Raw genomic sequence first — 24,208 nt, 5'->3', positions numbered from 1 at the left:
CATAGCACTTACCCGTGATGCCAGTGTGCAGATATCTCTCTGTGCATCACGCATATAAAGAAATGCATCCTTTATTTGTTCTAACGACAGTAAAATATTGTCCCTGTCCAGGGTATCAATATTTTCGATCAGGGACTCTGACCAAACTACCCCAGCACTGCACATCCAGGCAGTCGCAATAGCTGGTCGTAGTATAACACCTGCATGTGTGTATATACCTTTTTGGATATTTTCCATCCTCCTATCTGATGGATCTTTAAGTGCGTCCGTCTCAGGAGAGGGTAACGCCACTTGTTTTGATAAGCGTGTTAGCGCTTTGTCCACCCTAGGAGGTGTTTCCCAGCGCTCCCTAACCTCTGGCGGGAAAGGGTATAAAGCCAATAACTTCTTTGAAATTAGCAGTTTTTTATCGGGGCACCCCACGCTTCATCACACACGTCATTTAATTCTTCTGATTCGGTAAAAACTACTGGTAGTTTTTTCACACCCCACATAATACCCTGTTTAGTGGTACCTGTAGTATCAGCTAAATGTAACATCTCCTTTATTGCCAAAATCATATAACGTGTGGCCCTACTGGAAAATACGGTTGATTCGTCACCTTCACCACCGGAATCAGTGCCTGTGTCTGGGTCTGTGTCGACCGACTGAGGCAAGGGACGTTTTACAGCCCCTGACGGTGTTTGAGGCGCCTGGACAGACACTAATTGAGTGTCCGGCCGCCTCATGTCGGCAAACGACTGCTTAAGCGAGTTGACGCTATCCCGTAATTCCACAAATAAAGGCATCCATTCTGGTGTCGACCCCCTAGGAGGTGACATCCTCATATTTGGCAATTGCTCCGCCTCCACACCAATAACGTCCTCATACATGTCGACACACACGTACCGACACACAGCAGACACACAGGGAATGCTCTATACGAAGACAGGACCCACTAGCCCTTTGGGGAGACAGAGGGAGAGTCTGCCAGCACACACCAAAAAGCGCTATATATGACAGGGATAGCCTTATGATTAAGTGCTCCCTTATAGCTGCTTTTATATTAATATATTGCCATTTATTCTGCCCCCCCTCTCTGTTATACCCTGTTTCTGTAGTGCAGTGCAGGGGAGAGACCTGGGAGCCTTCCTGACCAGCGGAGCTGTGACAGAAAATGGCGCCGTGTGCTGAGGAGATAGGCCCCGCCCCTTTTTCGGCGGGCTCGTCTCCCGCTATTTAGTACATTTAGGCAGGGGTAAATATCTCCATATAGCCTCTGGGGCTATATGTGAGGTATTTTTAGCCTTTTTAAAGGTTTTCATTTGCCTCCCAGGGCGCCCCCCCCCAGCGCCCTGCACCCTCAGTGACTGCCGTGTGAAGTGTGCTGAGAGGAAAATGGCGCACAGCTGCAGTGCTGTGCGCTACCTTAAGAAGACTGCAGGAGTCTTCAGCCGCCGATTCTGGACCTCTTCTTGCTTCAGCATCTGTGAGGGGGCCGGCGGCGTGGCTCCGGTGACCATCCAGGCTGTACCTGTGATCGTCCCTCTGGAGCTTCATGTCCAGTAGCCAAGAAGCCAATCCATCCTGCACGCAGGTGAGTTCACTTCTTCTCCCCTCTGTCCCTCGTTGCAGTGATCCTGTTGCCAGCAGGAATCACTGTAAAATAAAAAACCTAAGCTAAACTCTCTAAGCAGCTCTTTATGAGAGCCACCTAGAATTGCACCCTTCTCGGCCGGGCACAAAAATCTAACTGGAGGGGGGTCATGGGGGGAGGAGCCAGTACACACCACCTGACCTGTAAAGGCTTTGCTTTTGTGCCCTGTCTCCTGCGGAGCCGCTATTCCCCATGGTCCTTTCAGGAACCCCAGCATCCACTTAGGACGATAGAGAAATTACGTTACCAAATATATATATATTCACTATAACCCCACATCCCTAACGATCCAAGATAATAGCAGATAAAAGCAAACTCCTGTTACTACTGAGGGACTGTCAGCAGAGAGGACTGCGCTACCGTCACCACCTGCCCAGTGAAGGCCATGAGAACTCGGAGTTCAGTGTAGATTACTCCGCCTCCCCAACCCCCGCTGCCCGTCTGGAACCAGCATTTGGGGATTATTGTTCCTTGAATTGTGAGGATTCTGGGAAACGCGACAAAACCAGTTTTTGTTGTTTTTTTGGTACAGGAACGGGGGAAGGATTCAATTAAATGGTTTACTTGCGTAGGTTTGATAAAGTCGGGATCTTTCCAGCAATACATGAGGTGCATCATTTCTGTATGTGGCAAATAGAACATTAACCCATAACTGTACCCCCCTAGTTTACTAGATACAGGGACAGAATGTTATTGGAATTGTACCTTATTTTATATTTATAAACACAGTAAATTGCTCATCAGTGAGGCATGAGGCATGGATAGGACTAATCTGTTTTTATTACTGGTACACAATGTCCTTTCAAAAAGGCCTAAAACAGAAGATACCTCACAAGGCACTTTGTATTTGTGTAACATGATTTGGTGCGGATAGCAAATGATGGGATGCGGTTATGTTACCGGCGCTCGGGATTCCGGCAGTCAGCATGCCGACGCTGGGCTCCCGATCGCTCAAAATGGTGGCAGTCGGAATGCTGACCCACAGGGTCTATTCCCACTCGTGGGTGTCCACGATACCCATAGAGTTGGAATAGAACCTGTGGTGAGCGCAGTAGAAGAGGCCTAGTCACATGCTGCCCCTGCTGGTGGTGCTAAGCCAATGACGAGCCTGCGGCTCCCTTGAGCTCCTATAATTGGCTGGAAGTCCATGTGACTAATTATTGGCGAGTGTCTCCTAAGTACCGGTGACCGTAACAGAGGCGATGACTCATGGAAACAGAACATGAAGGGGTAAAATGTGAGTTTGCATGAGCACTAGGAGGCACTACACAGAGCAGCCCCTCACAGCTGAGTCTAGAAGTAACAGGGATAACACAGCCATGGCTGCCTTTCAGACATGAGGGTCCCTGTTTTCCAGCACCTATACCTGGACAATATAGTCCCTGATCAGTATACAGTTATCAGCCCTAAAATAAATAAATATCTATATACACACACGCACATATATACACACATATATATTTCTGCCATAACACTATACCCTGGATATATTTTAGTACATACTGTTGGTCAGTATATATAGATAACTTCACTGGGCCGCTCCTCTTGTGCTGTGGATTCTTAGTATATGTTGCTATGACCTGTATGGATAATGCACAGCACCACTTACCTAGTTGTCCGCAACGGATGCAATGATCATTAGCCATTATTTAATCTGTAGCTTATACTAGATTTACGGACTGTGACCATTTTTAACGCAACAGAACTGCCGCACGATGGGGTCAGGTGATCAGGGTGTAGTAACCGAAGTCCACCTAGATCGCAGTCCATGCAAATTCACCGTACACACATATAGCACAAGGACCAGCACCCCTTTATCTATCTGTGCCTTTCCTGTGCAGTACAACCGGCTACACAACAGGATAAAATGCAATCTGTCCACACACACACGTGGCCAAATCGTAAGAGGTCCTGCATTAAAAATCACAGGGACTAGCTGTGGGGAGGGACTGAACTAAGAACACTTTGAGATGGACTCAGAACACACCCCAGGTTCCTCAATCCACAGACCTCGCTTTTATCGCCAACCGCACACAGCAGTCCCATAGAAGCTGCGTAAGGCGCTCCTACACACAAGCATGGAAAGATAATCACTAGAGAGGGTAGATAAGCCATGTGCCTTGTCCCATTTGTAACAGAGCGTTAATAGAGACTTCATTCACCTATATAAACACAATTTAGCAGCGCTGGACAATATTAAAAAATATATATGCGGACTGATTACATAAGCTGTAAATATTTATTTTATTGATACACCATAGATATAAAGGATGTATAAAATGAATTTAAAAAAAGTTTAAACTGTCATAAAAACAATGTGTGTAATCTGACAGCTCTGCTCCTAGGGCCAATATTTATAGAGTCCGGTCCTATGAAAGCTTTGCACTTAAGTTGTTAAGCTCTATTATCCTCAGGCAGGCTTTTGTTATGATGAGCAATTATATTTACCAGTCCACCATTAGCGTAGATGTCCACTTGTATATTGGCGTGGGGATGGATGCGAATTTGCTGGAAACTGCTTCAAATTCTTGTAAAAGTCCCTGGAGTCTTTATAAGGTGCTGGTGGGGACCTTTGACATAGCTGCATTTTGGGGACAAGCAGCGAAACATGTAAGGAGGACCCCACCAGCACTTTAAAAAGACTCCAGGGACTTTTACAAGAACTGTCCGAACCAGCACTGCACTTCATTCTCAATAGCTCAACTACTCCACAAATGGAAGGAGGCTTGTGAAGCAGTTTCCAGCAAATTTGCATCCATCGCCACGCCAATATACAAGTGGACATCTACGCTAATGGTGGAATGGTAAATATAATTGCTCATCATAACAAAAGCCTGCCTGAGCAAGGGCGTAGCTACAATAGGTGCAGCTGCTACAGGGCCTAGGCAGCCTCAGGGGCCCGGCCCTCCTCCTGCACCTAGTTGTTGAGGCCCATTGCTTTTATCTCAGCAGTGTGCTGCTGCTCTGGCGGCCGTCTCCGTCTCCTCAGTCCTGATGCTGGTAGGAAGCGTGGCTGAGCCTGCAGGGACATCCCAGACCGTGGCCACGCCTCCTCCTCCCAGCGTCAGTAAGGAGAGATGAGACAGAGCCGGCTGGGACCAAGAGCGGAGCAGTACACTGCTGAGAAATGAAAAGCAGGCAGCGGGGCACCGATGGTGAGTGCCGTCCTGCTGGTACTGGGGTCTTTGCTTAGTTCACGGGGGGGAGAGTGTCTCCATGAGTAATCCACAGGGTGGGTTGCGGGGTGGGGGAAAACTTCTGTGTTTGTGCGTAGTCCACGGGGGGGGGGGGGGGGGGGGGGGGGGGGGGGGGGGGGGGGGGGCAGTCTCAGCAGTCAGCCAGGGGGGTCCCATGGTGATTGCTATAGCTACGCCTCTGTGCCTGAGGATAATAGAGCTTAACAACTTAAGTGCAAAGCTTTCATAGGACCGGACTCTATAAATATTGTCCCCAGGAGCAGAGCTGTCAGATTACACAAATTGTTTTTATGGCCGTTTCGACTTTTTTAAATTCATTCTATACATCCTTTATATCTATGGTGTATCAATAAAATAAATATTTACAGCTAATGCAATCAGTCCACATATATATTATTTAATATTGTCCAGCACTGCTAAATTGTGTTTATATGTGTCTATGTATAAGGAGTGACTCTCCTTGTAGCAGCTGCTATTACTGGAACACTCACTCCCAGCGCTCATCCCACTTGTTCTTTTTGACTTCATTCACCTGCCGGCACGTCTCCCCGCAGCACAGGGTTCCAGCACTAACACAGATAGCCGCTGTAAGCATTACAACTTCAGGACAGGGCAAACACGGCTCAGACAGTGTGCGCATACAGGTTCGTTCACTCAGAGGGAGACGCATCAAACTTTGGAGAAAGATAAAGCAGTGAGAGGTAAAGTACCAGCAAATCAGCTCTTAACGGTCACTTTACAGGCTGCGTAAAAAAAAAAAAAAAACAGGATTTTGGTACTTACCGATAAATCCCTTTCTCCGATTCCACAGGGGCCACTGGAGCGTAGTTACAATGGGGATATAGTAGGCAGTAATTGGGAGCTGGCACTTTAAAATTCTCAACCTGTGGCTAGCTCCTCCCCTACTATCTCCCCTCCAAGCCAGTCTACGTAAAACTGTGCCCGATGAGAGATGGAATAAACAAACCTTAAGGTAGAGGAGGTTAATGACGCCCTGTAAACCAGGATAACCCAAACTAAACCTGGAACAGAACCTGACAAAAAACCAGGCTAGCCTGAACTCAACAAGCAGTCATATGGTGATCTGCAAACCGTTAAGCAAAAAACAAGGAGGAACAGCGCTGGGCGGGCGTCCAGTGGCCCCTGTGGAATCGGAGAAAGGGATTTATCGGTAAGTACCAAAATCCTGTTTTCTCCTTCATCCACTAGGGGCCACTGGAGCGTAGTTACAATGGGGACGTCCCAGAGCTCCCAAAAACGGGCGGGAGAGCGCTGCGAGTCCTGTAAAAACTGCTCGGCCAAATTGTGATGCAGAGGCCGCAAAAGTGTCAAACTTGTAGAATTTGACAATAGGAATGTCAGTCCGACCAAGTAGCCGCCCGACAAACTATTTATGGAGACCCCACGGGCAGCCGCCCACAAAGGTCTTACCACGCGCGTTAAGTGCGCTGAAATGGAATACGGAGGCTCCCTAGCAACCTCCAAGAAGACTGTCTGATGGTTAGATGTATCCAACGGCCCAGCGTATGTTGGGACCCCGGCTATTTAGCACGGGAGCATTGTACAGCACCAAGAAGAAAACACTTTGTCGAATAGCCGAAGACCTCTGTAGGGAGAGTCGGCGAGCCATGACAACATTCAAAGAGGACCAAAAAACACTAGTGTCAGATTTGTCGGAAAAATGGACATCCCCTCAGGAAGAAACGACCGCTGAGACCGAAACTCAGCCGGGGGAGATGCCATAGAGCACTCCCTGAAAAAGAGGCCGAACCTACGGCCGCTAGGCTAATCTCTTTTGGAAGAAAACCGAAAAAAACAGAGACCTAAAATTCAGGTCAGTGTGGTATGAAGCGCAGCGGAGCAAAACCTCCCAGAGAAACCAAAGATGACGGCTGAATGGTAACTGAAAGAAGGGGAAAACCCCTTTTATGCTTATTATGTCCGATACAGTTTTCCAAAAGTGGCAAAAGCGAGAAGAGGTAACAGACTTCTGAAATCGGGGCCCGGTAGGCCTAACCAACCTAGGGAACTACTCCCTTCTGAGGTCTCGTGAACAGTCACACGGTTACACGGAACCAGTTTAAGATTGAACAAGGAAAAGTTGTTGAAGTGGACAGTCCAGTCGAGGTAGTAGCATAGGCTCCTCTACTGACAACAGGTGTATCTGTATCTTCAAGACATCTGTGGCCCAACCAGAGCCACCGAGAGGACTAGCACGCATAATCCCCTCCTGTGTTACCGAACCGGAGGTAGAAATTAAAAAGGGAGGCCGGATAGAATAACCAGAAAACTCCCCGGAGCCCTGAGGGCCTCCTCGGCTACTGCCCGAGCTCACGCCCGAGAGTAGTAAAGGGTTAAAAAGTCAGTCAGAACGCCCTGAGGTCGATCCGAAATCTCCGCCCACAGCGGACCAGCTGACAAAACTCCGGGGAATGTTTTCTCCCCCGGGAGTCTGACCTGGTGGCTTGACCCGGAAAGAAGATTGTTGTCCCCCGCTCAGAGAGGGATGTTGTCCCCCGTTCAGAGAGGAATGTTGTCCCCCGCTCAGAGAGGAATGGAGGCGACCACTCCTTGCGTCGCAACTTGACTGAAGGAATAGAGTACCTGGTGCCGAGGAAGGAAAAATCCTCTGACGGACCAAGTTGAGAAACGTCTATGAGGAGCATAAATTGGATCTGTGTTGAACCATAAGCTCCTGGATCCTCCGGATATTCAGAAGCCACCTAATGTACAGAGTGGGAAAGCAGCAGTAGATTGTCCATTTAGGGAACCAACGTCACCTTCTGCCCTTGAAAGAGTTATTCTGTGATCTTCCTGAACTCTGTGGGAGCGGAAGAGATACCGAGAGGAAAGGACTGACAGTGAAAATGAGAATCCTGTAATGTGAATCTGAGAAAAGCCCGTCCAACTGAAATCAGTAAACAGGCATCTCTGAAGACAAGGGACACGTAAAAACTCCCTTTCTTGTTCAAAAAAAAAAAGCAATCACAGACTGAAAGGATTGTAAGGCCAGAATAGGTCTGGCCGAGCCAACTGGCTTCGGAACGTGAGAAGAAAACAAAGGCCTGAGAACTGTCCCGATTCAAATGATATGTGAAAAACAGGGATCAACACTCTTTGCGGTTAGAAGCATATGGAGCGCCGCCTGCAGTATGACTCTTGTCATCGTAAATCGGCCGCCCCCTGCCGAGGGACTCCTGAGATGGTTGTTCCGAAATCTAGTTTGCCCCAGCCTTCTCAGTTCTTCCCATAGGACCACCGACCTGCGCCTACCCTGGGACCCTCCAGGTGGTAGGAAAGTCTGACCTGTAGTGGGTTTATAAGGATGATGCTGAACCTCTGCTTCAGCTCTTTTTTTTTTTTTTTTTTTTTTTTTTGAGATCCCCTGGCGACTGAAATATCGCCCGTGTGGAGTCGAAAGTTTCCGAAGGGTCACGGAAAAATCTAAAGGAAAGACCGGTAACGGTCTGTCTTGGAGCTGGGGCAGTATTAGGAGAAAGCAAAGTGGACTTACCTCCAATGGTTCAAGAAATCCTGCAGAAAGTTCCTTCCCCTGAACCATCTGCCCCGTAGGATTACATGTTCACCTGTCACAGTCGCAGCCCCAGAGGTCGACGGTTTAAGACAGCCCAAGCGAAAATGCAGGGTCCGAGTCTGCAGACGTGGTGACCTTCAAAGATCATAGAGCAGAATCGTGATTCGGACCTGTACCAAAGTATCAATTGATCCTGATGTGAAACATCCTGTAACCTAGAGGACAATTGTTCCACAACCTACCTGTTCCGGACAAGGTAGAAACATGCTGCCGTATATGTCTTCGATGGGTCCCTGAACAAGGTTGCTCAGGAAAACGGCAGCTTGTTGGACCGGCGGTACATCGAGGGGTATATCCTAGAAAGGTTCTGATACCATCTCCTGACGACTGTGGGAAGAGGGTAGGGAAAACAAACATTGTTTGATACCTGATTTTGTGTGTTCGGGTGTCTGACGGCCGCCTACCGGAGCCTGCCCAGCTCATCCGAGACTGGGCCAGTCGCTGTCATTTCGTCATTGGCGTCGAACCCTGATGGACTTGACGTGTCCGCCTCCTTTACCTGCAGTACCAGACGAACTGCTGTATAATGCACCTGGATATTCTGAGACACTGGTTCAGACTCCACAGAAAACAGACATCATTAGTATTGTAACCTGGAAGGTTAGCAAGGTTCCTTTAGAAACCTGGAGAGGTGAAATGACGTACAAGATCTCTGGTTAATAGTGACATTACCTGTATAATCTGAGCTGTTCAACAGGAGTGTCCTGCAGGCGCGTGGAGGGCTCTGCAGATGGCTCCACCGCATACTTCACACCTAAGAGGGAATTCTTTAACTATCCCAGGTGAGAGGAGAAAAGGTGGGTTAAAGAAACACAGCCATATGTAAAGTCTGCACTATAATATATAGTGACCGACATCAAATAAACTTTCTGGAGCAGCGGAGACCTGAACCAGTAGCGCTGCGCTGTGGGACAGGAGTCTTAGCCCTAGGCTATAGGGGCTCCCCTTAAAGTTTCTTTATTTTCAAACCCTGGTCCCCCTGTACAGATACCCGCTACTAGCGTACTGAGCCGCAGCGCTATTTGTCTGATGCCTTACACGCATTCCCCAAATTACAAATAGCATTAGTAACTAGCCAAGGAATAATAAAGGGAAGACCACACTGTATGTAGTGTACCGCTAAATTTAGGTGCACCAGATGTTTCTCGGAGGTTCCGCTGGCTTTTCAAAATGGTGACCAGACTGTGAGAAAAGATGGGGGAAATTGTTATGTGGCAAGGAGGTATTTTGTTATTAGAAAACATTGCGGAAGTGGTTTGTTTTATCTTAAAGATGTATGTGGACACCTCTGTACAAACTACACAAAAGTAGGGCACTGGTAGGAACCAGACCCACGCCCTCCATGCCGCAAGGCAGCAACGCCAACCACCACACCATCCGCACTGCCCTATATACGGCATTGTATGCATATATCTATATACATACCTCCACACATCTATATATATATATATTCATACATACACATCTATATATATATATATATATATACACACCCACAGTGAATCCAACCCTGTATGTGAACCCATTAGGGTAGATAAATACTGTAGTATATGTATGGTAAATAAATTGTGCACATTTTTGAATCATTATGAGATGAGCCCCAGCTCCTGTAATAGAGCAGGCTCCTGTATGAAATGCCTGTCAGAGGACTCTCCTGCAGGGAGGAATGTCAGCAACTCCCTGCACAGAAAATTTAAAAACCCCCCCTGAGACAGGATTTGTGTCTAGAGGCAGTGAACGCTGCGATCCGCCGCCGGGAGCCCGCTGAGCAAAGCGGGAATAGCCTTCACCCCCACATCCTACCTTTATCCTCCCTGAACAGCCCGGAGAGGGAAGGGAGCTTGCAGCGGCCGGGGAGCGGTGTGACAGTGCAGCGGCGTGTCCTGTAGCGGCCGGGGGACGGAGTGCGCTTAGCCCGCCGAACAGAGCGGGAGTTAGCTCCGCCCCCTCCGCTTCGGCGCCAAATTTAAACCTGCTCTACCATAAGCGGGAAGCGCCCTGTATCTCCCCGGCCGCTTGTAAGCTGTGGCCGGGGAGCGTTTCATGCACCGAGTCCCATGTGACCTTGTGTGCCAGAGTCTGGAGCCTAGCTGTGTGAGCAATAATGACTCACTTTTGCAAATAATAATGTGCTAAGTATGCTCCTTAGACTCTGGCATACAGCTTCTATTCTCACTGTGTATCCCCCGGCTGCCTTCTGCAGCCGGGTAGTGAAGAGCGCTGAGCCCGCTTACAGAGCGGGCTGAAGCTCCGCCCCCCATATAATGGCGCCAAGTTCAAATTATTAAGCGCCTTTGATGCACTCCAGCCTTCTATGACTGGAGTATAGGGGACCATACCTATGTTGAAAACTGAAACTGTTTAATTCTGGTCAGGATTATATGGAACGCTTCAAGAATTTGCATGTCATCCTTGCACAGGGCTCATGCTGCGCAGGGGCTTTGCTAAACTTCTCTATATCGTTCCAATTTAGTGCTGCCGAAGCAAGCACTTCAAACACATGATAAAACATACATCAGTGACAAGGGGGGATGTTTGTACTCACCACACTTTAGGCGTACTCCAACTCGACCCCGAGGCTCCGACACACGCCGCACGCAGCGGTGTCCGGTCCCTTTTGTACTCATCTTCTGATGGAGTGGCCCCGACACGAGCCGCACGCAGCGGTGTCCGGCCATTTTTGATACTCACCGCTGCCATGCTGCCGGAATCTTCTGCTGGATGGAGTGGCCGCGACACGCGCCGCACGCAGCGGTGTCCGCCGACTCAGGAGAGCTCAGTGTCTCCCTCAGCCGGGGCCCATCCCTAGCCGCACGCAGCTGCGATGGGACCCCGCCGGCAGCTCCCACGGTGCAGACTGGCAGTGGCAGAGCTGCCAGTCTGTAAGAAAGAAAAATAAAATAATAAAGAAAAAAGAAAAATTTCTTCAGCTAAACCCAAGTGAACCAGCTCACATCGGGCACATACTAAGACTGGCTTGGAGGGGAGATAGTAGGGGAGGAGCTAGCCACAGGTTGAGAATTTTAAAGTGCCAGCTCCCAATTACTGCCTACTATATCCCCATTGTAACTACGCTCCAGTGGCCCCTAGTGGATGAAGGAGAAACACAGATAGAAGCTGACTGGCTGGTACTTTATCTCTCTCCATCTCACCCACAGTAAGTATTCCTTGTCACAACCGCATAAATCGTGACAGTACTGTTTGTGGATGCCCTAACAGTCTCTCTCCGCTACAGGTACTCAATCTTATCAATGACTGGCTTATATGACGCCCCCTACCTGTAGATATGTATTCTGCAACCAATTCTGACTCCAGCACAGCAATGGAAGCACTTTCAGCCTGACGTTTATTTGGGGCCATCTGGATAGGAACAGCCATCTGACTGAGGTCAATGGTCGGCTGGCGGGGTTTACAGTCCGCTCTGTCTTTCACTGAAGAACAAAAGGGCAATGATATGAATGAGCCACTGACTGACCATGGCTAGCACCTGACTGGCGAGATACCATTAACCTGACTGAATACTAAAATGACACAAAAATAAGATTAAAAAATTTTATAAAAGGGGAGTGAAGACCCTCAGCGGCTATACCAGGGGGCTGGACAGGAGAGTCGGAAACCAGTTACAGAGATACTTATGTTAAAGCCTGGTCTACGACTCCACTGCAGGACACTGGACCTTTGGGATATTGGAGCTTCAGGAAAGTTTGGACCTTAGTTTAAAATCTCCACTAAGTCTGTTTCTTCTAACATTCTAGATCCCAAACAGAACAGGGGAGAAAGGATTACAAACATAAGAGGACACATTTTATTTTTTATGGAAAACTTAAAAAAAACTTTGAAATTAAAAAAATTGTCCCCCAATGGATGCAGATGTTTATCAGTGGTCCTGCTCCACCAGGTAACTGACCCAATGCATAATGTGAGTGCACAGTCTGGAATCTGACCTATAGAGGAGGGGGTGGGCCCTTCAGGCAGGGGGGAAATTACCCTCGTAGCCCTGTGGGCCAGTCTGACCCTTTAGAATACTGAAAAGTACAAACCACGGTCAAGGTAGCTGCTCAACACAGGCTCCATGTCGCTCACTGGTCTGGTAGACCGGTCCTTCATGGATTCAACCACGGGTTTTGCCACTCCAATGTTGGCATGACAGATTGTAATCCATCTTGCAACTGCCTGCTTCGATGTGTGTCAACCACTCAAGGGCAATCCAATGTCCTATTACCCATAGGTCTCCAGGACCCTTGCAGCAAGTGCAGGAAATCCTCGTCTTTCAAGAAGACTGGGATCCCCTGGTTACCAATGTTGGTTGAATTTGAGGGCTGGAAGGGAGAATGTTGCAGAACCATCAATACTAGGTTCTGGTCCACCAGAGGGTCTGCAGGGAATGTATGTAGTGCACGCGCATCACTCCCTGCAGGAGAAACGTTTCCTCTTCAGGTAAAACTTGTCAGTTTCTTCTGAAAGAGCAGAGAGCGGAGGTCCGAACCTTGTAAGAATGAGGCATCAAACCACTCTCCAAGTCTGCTTGGAGTAAGATCGGGGATCCGGCTTTCATCAACCAACCGCCCGGGTAAGAAATTACATTCACTCCTCCAAATCATTCATTTGTGGCCTGCAGAACATGCAGATAACGCATCCTTGATGTACGTGGAGAATAATAAACGGACTTCGCTCTGTGTTGATAATTGCAGACCTCAGAAATTCCATCTTGTACCTTGAAAAATGGGCGTTTAAGGTTCAAATGGACAGAAAAGGTCCATCTATCTTTTTGGACCAAGAAAGGCTTTATATAGAATCCCAATTCCTTATGGTCCTTCATCACTGGAAGATCCACCCCCAAAATGATAAATGACTGATTGTCTTCACACAGAGCCAGGTGTCTTGTTAAGTCTCTGCGAATGGTGGTGCTGAATCGGAATCTGCTGGGGGTTTCTGTAGATCCAAAATCCCTCTCCGATCAAATAGATGGAGCCATGGATTTAACCCAAACTAGTTTAGCTCAGCTATGCCTCAAAGAAATAAAATAAAAAAGTAAAAAAGTTATAAGCCCACCTGCCAGAGGCCCCCCTAGTGCAGATGCACTCTACTACTATGGGTAAGGAGTTATCATGTATTTCTCGGTGGGGTTTGGCTATAGAAGGGAGGGAGCTTCACATTTACAGCCTGGCTCTGCACCCGATACATCCCTAGCTGCTCCCCTGTCCGGCAGTGGCCGTTTAATATCCGGGCACCTGCACGTAAAATGCCATCCTGCCCACTAATTTTACATCTGCGACCGACATTAGTATGTGGACTTTACCCACCCCATGCTGATTGCAAATGATCCGTCTGAATAAGGTGTCCCACATCCTTCCGCATGCGGGGAACAAGCAAGGAAGTCGGGCCTACACGCCTGCAACTTCCCTCTAGACAAATCAGGTGTATGCGTCAGCTTAATAGCACCCCCTCCCCCCACCATGCATTATAATCCATCAGCACTTTCAGTCTGTCCGTGTGTCTGCATGGTACAGTGCATGTGCAGTCTGCGATTACGTTCTATGGCACATGCGCAGTATGTGAAACTCAGTGAATTGCATCAAAGTTTCCAAATGAATCCGACCCTTAGTGGGGACTTTAAATTAACTACAGGCTGAGGCTCTAAATCACCAAAAAGTCCAGAGTCCCCAACAAACACAATGTGTATCTCAGATATGGATGGGATGTGATAAATCCGTAATGCGATAACTCAACACATCGTAAAGGATGTACCAAATATCGCATGCAGGGACAGAGCTTGCCGGAAAGCTTTGTCCCTGCGAATCCACTTACTGCACTTATCAGGGTATTTTTCTTACTAACACTTACCTGCACGCTACTGCAGCCATGGATCGGTGTTTGGCTTCTCTCTGCGACTCTGGGTAATCAGCACTGATCTGTGCTATATACGGAGATGCTAGCCAGGAGTTTCACAGCATCAGCTGACCAGGGACACACAGAGAAGGAACTGGGCACCAATCCGTGCAGGTATTATTTTATTATTTTCTTTTTTAACTTTTTATTTTCTTCAGTGATCAGCCTGTGGTCTATTTAAACACACAAGGCTGATCAAAGGCACAGGCTCTGAGCTCTACTTTGCCTATCAGAGCAGAACACTGGTAGTAGAACCAGAGGGAAAGCCTGCAAACTGCCATCTGAAGATGGTGTTATTATCACAGGGCTCCCTCCGCAATATTTTTGCAATTTAATTTTAGCAAATTTAGCCAGATCACATTTCCCATTACAAGAAAAGGAAATGAGATGTGATTACTAAAAAAAACCTGCAATTTTAAGAGCCTAGAGGATAATTTAGCAAATTCGAATCCTATTGCCCTTTCATGCATTCCAGTGATAACAAAATAATCTCTCCATTCATTTTCTAGACAGTCAAGTGGTGAAAAGTTACATTTCGCAGAGAGCTACCAAGATCCCAGGCAGGCTATCTCCAATACACTTTATATCCTCTACAGATTCAACCTACTGGCACCCATCCTGTGTCTCTTATTCCCCTTTCCACTGTAAGTAGCAGGACACTAGATGGGTCAAGTGGTACTTACCTGCCGTTAAATTCTATGTTTGTAACACAATTTGCGTCATTAGTATGTTCTTCATTGGTATTGTCTGTACAGCACTGTGTAAACTGTTGGTGCTTTATAAACACTGACTATAAATAACATTACCAGCAAAAATTGGTGATAAAAAATAATCACCCGCTAACTCTTTTCAAGATGGTAACCCGAGGACGGAACAGATGGCATGTCGGACAGATGTACATATAAATGTATCAATTACTACAGGTATAGTATTTAGTTAGTTATATACTACTATTCATACAGTAAAAATGACTCCCTATATTGTTACTGCAAGGAGCAAGACTAGCTATCAACACACTTAGCCATCATAGTAACGCAGCATTCTCATTAAAGGATAACTCTGACACCGCAGGCTCCTGGCTTCGGCCCACCTGCGCGCAAACATGCCGCCAGCTGGACCAATCGGAACCACGGCTGTCACATGAACGACACCACAGGTAACCCATCTAACCTCACGATTGGGGGACATCAGGTTTGTAAACTCTTTAGGCGTGATATATCATTTGAATACCGCCCAATCTCCTTTCTAAAATAATCCCCGTTATCGCACCCATAGTAATCAGGTTTAGCTGTGTAAAGGGTTGGGTGCCTCGCTACTACGGGGGTAGCAAGCTGAAATGATGATATCACGCCCCCGAGGGCAGAACAGAACGGGTGTGGAAGGGGGTGAAAAGAATTGAATACCATCCTTTGGATGGTTTATATTATCCTCTGAGATTCCTGGCACAACTGTAAATCATTCTCCCTTGTCACACGAATTCTTAGAACGCTTTGTTAAACATTTGCTAGACATGTATGTCCTTCATTGAATAAACCTATTTAAGAAATAACTGCTTTGGATCCAAATCATCATCTCCATATCCCTCAACCACTGCAGCTATTATAGGTCAACTCAGAAAACCTAAAATAACAGAGTGGCGGATCAATTCCAGCTTCTTTGCAGCCTGTTTTACAGCAACCACCGGCCTATGGCACTCTTAATTTGAGCCCATATTCCTTTATGCCTGCCCCGAATGATTTTATAGGGCCAATTTCTGGCATTTAGACCATTATAGAGCCAAAGACGCAGGCCGTCTGCAACCAGTGACAAGTCACACACTTCTGGTAAAACGTGACCATCATTAAAGTTCCCCTATTCAAAGCCACCGGTAGACCTAAATAATAGGCGGAATGCCACCACATTTAGCAAGTATACAACTCCAGGCATGGGGAGAAGGACTCCGCGGTAATTAATGTAACTCTAAAATCTGCCTGTAGAGAGTCAAGTATGACGCTGCACAAGGTAAAACTAAAGAAAAAGTATAAAAATAAAAAAAAATTAAGAAATCTATGAGAAACCAAAAATTTAATGTTTTATATTTTTACCTCTTGTAAAAGTTCACAAAACAATAGTAAGGACCTGACATTTATATTCCATTAAGGTAGAGTTCTTCTATAGACTTTGGGGGGACCCCACAGCCAAATATCACACGGTAGAAGGTCAGGCGAGCATGGGGACCATGCAGTGGGAAAGGTGGTAGCCTTTTCTTGCTTTTGACCATGCACCGTACTGTATTCCACCACGGGAAAATTTTAGAACTACATTTCACAAGATCCTTCTCACCATGCCTCAGAGTATAAATTGGTGGCGTTCCAACTGTCAAAGCTACAGACCGCTCTGAACAAGGAACCTTTAATTGTGGCTATGTTGTATATACTGTATAATAACTGGTGGTGAGCGCAATGGAGCCCCTTGCGGGCTCGGTACTCACGAGTGGGAACAGCCCGTTAGCCGGCATTCCGACTGGCGGCACTGTCAGCAGCCATGTTTCCGGCGTCTGTATCCTGACCGCCGAGATCCCGTCCACCGGCATATCAACTGCATCCCGATACACCTTGCCCCAGGTAAGTGACAAGCTTACAGTGGACACTGGGCACAATGAGGCTGCATGCAGGACTAGCCGGGAATCCGAGGGAAATACCTTAATAAGCACATATCTAGAGGTGGCTGTCCAGTAGTAGACGGCTCCTTTAGGAGTGATATGCAAGTGGTCACCCATGCTATCCTTACCATGAGCTACCTTCAAAGGAACAACGGCACTGGACAGACGTGGATAGTGGTCTAGCAGTCTATCTGGGCACTAGTGTGTACTGCTGCCACCTTCTTCATATTACCTTTATTTGCAGTCCCGATTAGGTACCCTAGACGTGTTGTAGGGTTCCAATGTGGTGTAGGACTGTAAACCACTGCCCACTGGTCAATTTGAAAGTATGACAGATTTAATACATTTAAAGCACTTATCATCCCTCCCTCACCCAATTCACCAACCACTATCAATGTGCAAGATCTTGCTTCCTACTTCAAGTACAAGATTGATAAGATCTGAATGAAATGGTATGTTCTCCCACAGCCAGTGACCTGCTCAATTCCCTTCCTCAGCCAGTGACCTGCTCAATTCCCTTCCTCAGCCAGTGACCTGCTCAATTCCCTTCCTCAGCCAGTGACCTGCTCAATTCCCTTCCTCAGCCAGTGACCTGCTCAATTCCCTTCCTCAGCCAGTGACCTGCTCAATTCCCTTCCTCAGCCAGTGACCTGCTCAATTCCCTTCCTCAGCCAGTGACCTGCTCAATTCCCTTCCTCAGCCAGTGACCTGCTCAATTCCTTTCCTCAGCCAGTGACCTGCTCAATTCCTTTCCTCAGCCAGTGACCTGCTCAATTCCTTTCCTCAGCCAGTGACCTGCTCAATTCCTTTCCTCAGCCAGTGACCTGCTCAATTCCTTTCCTCAGCCAGTGACCTGCTCAATTCCTTTCCTCAGCCAGTGACCTGCTCAATTCCTTTCCTCAGCCAGTGACCTGCTCAATTCCCTTCCTCAGCCAGTGACCTGCTCAATTCCTTTCCTCAGCCAGTGACCTGCTCAATTCCTTTCCTCAGCCAGTGACCTGCTCAATTCCCTTCCTGAACCGTCTAACACCTTCTCTTCATTTGATCCCACAAACGAAGATTAAGTATCTACACTCTTCTCATCTGCCTACTCTACTACCTCTCCCCTTGAGCTAATTCCCTCACAAATGAGTAAAGCCGTCTCCTGTGCTCAGCCCAACCTTAACTAAAATCTGCACTCTCTCTCTCTACTGGTATCTCTTTATCCTTGTTTAAACATGCCCTTGTTTAAACCCTTGCCGCCCCTCCAAGCTACTTGAGAGACTTGCCTACATTCGCTTCACAAACTTTCTTAACTCGCACAACTTACTGGACCCACTTCAGTCAGGCTTTCGTACCCCACACTCCACAGCACTGACTAAGGTAGTGAATGATTTGGTCACTGCTACATCTAAAGGACATTACTCACTACTTATTCTCCTTGATCTTTCGGCTGCTTTTGACACGGTTGACCACTCTCTTCTCACGCAAACACTACAATCCCTAGGTGTTATGGGTAAAGTCCTTTCTTGGTTCTCATCCTACCTATCTAATCTCTCTTTCAGTGTTCGTTTCTCTGATTCCACCTCTACTTCGCTACCTCTATCAGTTGGAGTACCGCAAGGCTCAGCCTTAGGTCCTCTGTTTTTCTCTATCTATACCACATCTCTTGGTAAACTAATCAGCTCTCTTAGATTTCAGTATCCTCTGTACACAGATGATACTCCGATCTACCTATCCTCCCCTGATTTGTCTCTATCTGTATTGGGTCGGGTCACTGAATGCCTTTCTGCCATTTCATCTTGGATGACATCTCGCCACCTCAAACTTAATATTTCCAAAACAGAATTAATTATATTTCCCCCGGCCAATAGTAGTTACCAACCTGATATCTCTATCACTGTTGGTAACTCAGCAATCATCCCTACCCCACAAACTCGCTGCCTAGGTGTCATCCTTGACTCTGAACTTCAACGGCATACGCCGCGCTACATAAGAAACGGTTAATAAATAAATAAAAGTATGAACAGGGCGATGCCACCCTACAACTTATGAGATGGAACAGGCAATGGACATTATACCTCAGATTTCAGGAGGTGTCCTATCTGTCTTCTATACCATGGAGACTTACAGGGAAAAAACCTCACGGAAAGGAGGCAGCAGGTTGCAAGGCTTTGCACAGGTTACTGAAGATGTGGCGCACATCACTCGCTATACTGTAAGTTTTTGCGTGCCCCATTATCTGTACGTACCACAGGTCTGCTGGAGCTCCATCAGAGCCTTGATGGTGGACGTAGCAGACTGAGACTCTCCCCCTATGTCCTGGTATATTATCGTAGGCGTGGTGTCCATGGCGATTTCATGTTCTGACCAGTCTTGACCCCGAGACGCAATGACGTGAACCACGGGCTGGGAATCTGAGAAAAAAAAAATGAAAAACAAGATCTAATGGATCCACTATCTATTAACGGGGACACCACCCACAAACACATAGGAGCCATTGCCACAGAACAATGTGAGCAAAAGCAGGGAGAGGACGTTTCCCCAAAATGGGGCTTCGGGGTGTTTTATGTAAGTATAAAACCTGAGCATAACTTGACATGTAGACTGTGGCACCTTGGGAGCTTTGCGAGGATTCAGTGGAAGATGAGCTACTCTCCGTGTCTTCTTTCACTTCCTGGATGGTGGCGCTAGTGGTCTCCACCACCCGGGAGGCCTGCTGCAGAGTCTCAGTAACCAGCTGCCTGGTTTGCTCACTCATGACGGTGGCCTGGAAAGTGACCGGCTTTGGCTTTATAAGGACCTAAGGATAAGAGAGCACAAGGTCAGTTTTTATTACTGTAGCTCACGCTTCCTTGACGATGACAAGCAGCAGGATGGTCAGCAGTGTTAAAGGCTGCCGTTCACTTTTGTGGACTCTTAACGCAGAAACTGAAAAATTCAGATGAAGGGAAAACACAGTGTAACCGTGCCAACCTGACTTTAGCTCAGCGCCGTAAAAAACAAAACAAAAAAAACAACATTCGCTCCCCACGCTGTTACAATCCACTGCTGCTCGTCTTTAAGACACTGGGGGTAATTCTGAGTTGATCGCAGCAGCAAGTTTGTTAGCAATTGGGCACAACCATGTGCACTGCAAGGGGGGCAGATATAACATTTGCAGAGAGAGTTAGATTTGGATCCCGCCCCTGTATATGAACCCACCAATCTACACCATGCATTCAGCAGAGCAAGTCCGCCTAGCTGTCAGTCATTGCCTCTCTGTGTAGTTACAGAAGTGTCCCCCTCCTAACAAGGCAATTGCTGCAGGTGAGTGAAAGAGCATGGTGAAACATGAAGATATCTACATACAAATACGTATAATGGTTTAGTCCGTAATACCCAGTCTTATACGAATAGTAATAGAATGTACAATAAATACTTAATAAAATCGGCAGATCTTTCCATTTTCTTGGAGGAAAGCCCTGTCCTCTCCTCCAGTCACAGTCATTGGCCAGCCAGATCTCACAGAAATACCAAATTAACACATTGACCACCAAAATGGGCAGCTCTAAGTAATGCTTTACAAAGTACAGTACACACAAAACAGTACACACAAAACAAGAGGAAAAATAATGCAGAAGACTTACACTACAAATGTTGCAGCACGCGATACAAGCTGTATGGACACTGTTTCATATGCAGAGTGCCCACAGAGGTAGCGCTGCCAGTTGGGCCTAAAGGTTTGGCGCAAATGTGGGCAGGGGAGGAGCACAAGAGGGCCCTGCTCATGAGAGCTTACAGTCTGGAGGGGAGGGGCAGACAGACAGGGGTAACACAGGGGAGACAGCCAGGGAGGAGCATAATGGTGTTATAATACATGGAAATGTGTGAAGGTGGCTTTCCATTTAAAGGAAAAGCGACTTAAAGGAAAAGCGACCTAAAGAAAGAGTGTCCGTGCATTTTATTTCTCCTATGTTAGCTAAACCCCTTTTCATTGTCAGCATCGTCCAGTTTATATACAGTAAGAAAGAAAACCTTAACAGAATATAGATCCAAAAAAGTGACATCTAGCGGAATAGAACAAAGAATTCTGTTACGTGTTTATTTGGTGACACGAGAAGGTTAACCTTCCATTACCGCACCCTATACAGTTATCAGCCGAGAGGAACGCCCATCCTGCCCAATCAAAACTCAGTATATAATCACACACTGACCAAATCCAGACCTGTTTTTGGGCCTACATACACACTGGATTTCCCAGCTATGCAGATGATAAAAAACAGAATACCAGTTAGTGATGCTACAAATCTGTCTCTGTATCCGTAAATAACAGTATATGGATTCTTATTCTAACTCATTATAACACCGCCAGGTCCTGTCTAGTCTATGGCTGGTCTCCCTAAAACCACCAGCCATACGGAGGAAGCGCAGTGTATACGTACCTGGGTTTTCCCTTGCTGGCCATACACTATTTTGGTGGGGATGATTTTAGTTGCTGGCTGAACGACAGATCCGAGGCCCTTGGGTTGGGTGACGATCATCTTTGTAATGGGGCGGGTGGCGGTGATGATCGCTGGCTTAGTTCCCGCTGACATAGCTTGTAGAGTTTTATCGCCCTAAAAAACAGAAAGATAAAAGCAATATACAACATATCATCTGCCCGATATCGGACTCAGCGTGAAAATGTCAAATGCATTAAAAAATCTGATTAGCGCATCCCTGTAAGTCCACACAGCACGGTGAGAATAGGAGATCCGATTACTGGGGTTTACGGTTCTCCTGGGAATTGCTTCGGTCTGGTAATAACGCGTCATACTAAGGGGGTATTCAATTAAGTGCCGTATTTTCCAACTGATCGCATAAAACGGCACTATTTTGACACAGTGCCGTTTTTTTAACCACTTTGCGGGCATTTTCGCCAGTTTTTTAATCCCTTTTCGCCTATGCGGTTTCACTCTTTGTTCCCCCCCCCCCCCACCCCGAATCAGCATGGGCGAAAATTGCGCCAAAAATGCCCGCGAATTCACCAAAACACGTGTATCAGCGGTGAATTAGCCGATACACATGGTTTTCGCCAGTGCCAGATTTTTCGACCAGTCGGAAAAAAAACGACACGGGCATTGAACAGGTCAAATGTGAATTCGACTTAAAATGGCTGAAAAGTTCAGTTTTTTCAGCTGGTCCAAAAATGGCACTAATTGAATACCCCCCTAAGACTGTGCCGCTCATCCCTTTGACTGAGGAATGTGTAAAGATAGTAAAACAAGTAAGTACACAAACTATTGTGCGAGCTGTGCGCTTGGGTTATCTAGGAATGTATTTCGTAATGATGTAGGAAAGAAGGCACAAGTCAATATATTAAAGTTATAGGTAGGTGCAGGAACCCACATCATCTGCTGAAAAGGGCTGCAAAGCATATACAGGGTCTCCCGTATCCCCAATTCCAAAATACCAGATTTTAAGTGCGACAATGACACCTCCGCTTTCTGATGGTTCAATGCACATACTTTGCTTCATACTCAAAATGATGAAAAATATGCAATAAAATGACCTTCAGGCTGTCTATATAAGGTGTATATGAAACAAATGCATTTCGTGTTTAGGCTTGTGTCCAATCCCCAAGATACAGATGTGTCCACTTACACCCTCGCTGCAGTCACGCTAAACAGCTCTGGAAGCCGCGCCATGCTGTGGCGGAACTCTGTAGCGCCGACGTCTTTCTTTGCTTTTTTTTTCTGCAAAAATGCGTCTTAGATGCAAAGTAATAGGACGCACGAGCAGCTTCTGCTGATTAAAATGATATGCGGCATATATACACAGAATATAGGCATGCTGCATATATACACAGAATATAGGCATGCTGCATATCATTTTAATCAGCAGAAGCTGCTTGTGCATCCTATTACGTTACTTTGTGTCTAAGGCGCATTTCGGCAGGAAAAAAACCCAGAACAAGACGATCGGCGCTACAGAGTCACACGGCACTCACGCGTTGTGTAACGCGACTTGTAGCATTAGGAGCAAAGATGTAAGAGGACACATCTGCATCTCTCTATGGTATGCAAATGTTCCAAGATACAGAATAGTCTGAAATTCAAAACAATTCTGGTCCAAAGAATTTTTGGATATGGGAGACTCAACCTGTACTGCAGAACATCTTGAAAGTTTAAACCATCTTCTAGAAGCTCATAAATGGGGCATAACACACGGTGCAATATTTCTTCCGATATGGACTATATAGTCCATAGTGGAAGAAAATACAGTGCATATCGCACCGCGTGAAATAAAGGGGTAGATCATAGACTTTGAATAGATCCTTGGAGGGCTGCTATCACATGAAGGGATTTTACTCCGCAGAAAAACAAGCGGAAAAAAACTGCACTAATTCGACACAGGGTATTCATTTGCAGGCATTTTTTACTTTTTTTTTTAATCCATTTTCGCACATGTCGTTTCACTTTTTTTTTTGTCGAATCGGCATGGGCGAAATATGCGTCAAAAGCAGGCAAAACACCTAAAACACTTAGCGGGTACTCAATACTTTTCGCCCATTTTTAGGTTGAATTTACATTCAACCGCTTCAATGCCCGTGCCGTTTTTTCGACTAGTCGAAAAATCCGACACTGGCGAAAACCACGTGTATCGCCGCTGATACAAGTGTTCTGGTGAATCTGCGGGCGTTTTTGGTACAATTTTCACCCATGGCGATCTGACAAAAAAAAAAGTGAAACAGCATGGGCAAAAATGGATTAAAAAACTGGCAAAAACGCCGCAGTTCAATACCCTGTATCGAATTAGTGTCACTCGAAAAAAACGGCACTTAACTGAATACCCCCCTAAGTGAGTAATAGGCTATAACAGATATTACTTCCCCTCTTAAGGCGGGAAGGGCGAGAAAAGAGCATAACAGACCACAAATGTTCCATAATGCAAACAGCAAAAACTTTTTGCAAAGTCACCAAACAAACCCTAAGATGTTCCATTAAAATTGGGCCACAAAGAGCTCTACTGCTCGGATATGTACGGCCAATGTCTCACTGTGGGGCAGATTTATTAACCCTGGTGAAGTGATAAAGTGGAAGGTGATAACGCACCAGCCAGTCAGCTCCTGTAATTTTTCAAACCCAGCCTGTAACATGGCAGTTAGGATCTGATTGTCTGGTCCTTTATCACCTTCCACTTTATCACTTCACCAAGCTTAATAAATCTGCCCCTGTATCTGAGCTAATCCAATTACGTTACCAGGTCATCTTATGTTCTTTGTGCTGAATCCCTTATAGCTATACATT

General features: G+C 46.6%; 1 protein-coding gene and 1 pseudogene across 3 annotated transcripts in view; both read right to left on the bottom strand.

The window, feature by feature from the left end:
- The window catches only part of EMSY (EMSY transcriptional repressor, BRCA2 interacting), a 79,820-nt gene that overhangs the window by 15,802 nt on the left and 39,810 nt on the right, over nucleotides 1-24,208 (bottom strand). Inside the window, exons 13-16 of one of the 3 annotated variants that reach the window (XM_063951250.1) lie at nucleotides 21,362-21,535; nucleotides 19,554-19,740; nucleotides 19,190-19,354; nucleotides 11,707-11,859 (exon numbers count right to left, since the gene is read on the bottom strand). In XM_063951250.1, coding sequence (XP_063807320.1) covers nucleotides 11,707-11,859; nucleotides 19,190-19,354; nucleotides 19,554-19,740; nucleotides 21,362-21,535 — 679 coding nt within the window. Of the gene's footprint in view, nucleotides 1-11,706; nucleotides 11,860-19,189; nucleotides 19,355-19,532; nucleotides 19,741-21,361; nucleotides 21,536-24,208 lie in introns of all 3 variants that reach the window. The other 2 variants (XM_063951249.1, XM_063951251.1) reach the window with 2 other exon arrangements.
- On the bottom strand, nucleotides 10,804-10,919 carry LOC135054232 (U6 spliceosomal RNA; annotated as a pseudogene).

The sequence above is a fragment of the Pseudophryne corroboree genome, chromosome 2 (assembly GCF_028390025.1).
Source record: "Pseudophryne corroboree isolate aPseCor3 chromosome 2, aPseCor3.hap2, whole genome shotgun sequence".
NCBI classification, from domain to species: Eukaryota; Metazoa; Chordata; class Amphibia; order Anura; family Myobatrachidae; genus Pseudophryne; species Pseudophryne corroboree.
This window is presented reverse-complemented; position numbering and strand designations above follow the sequence as displayed.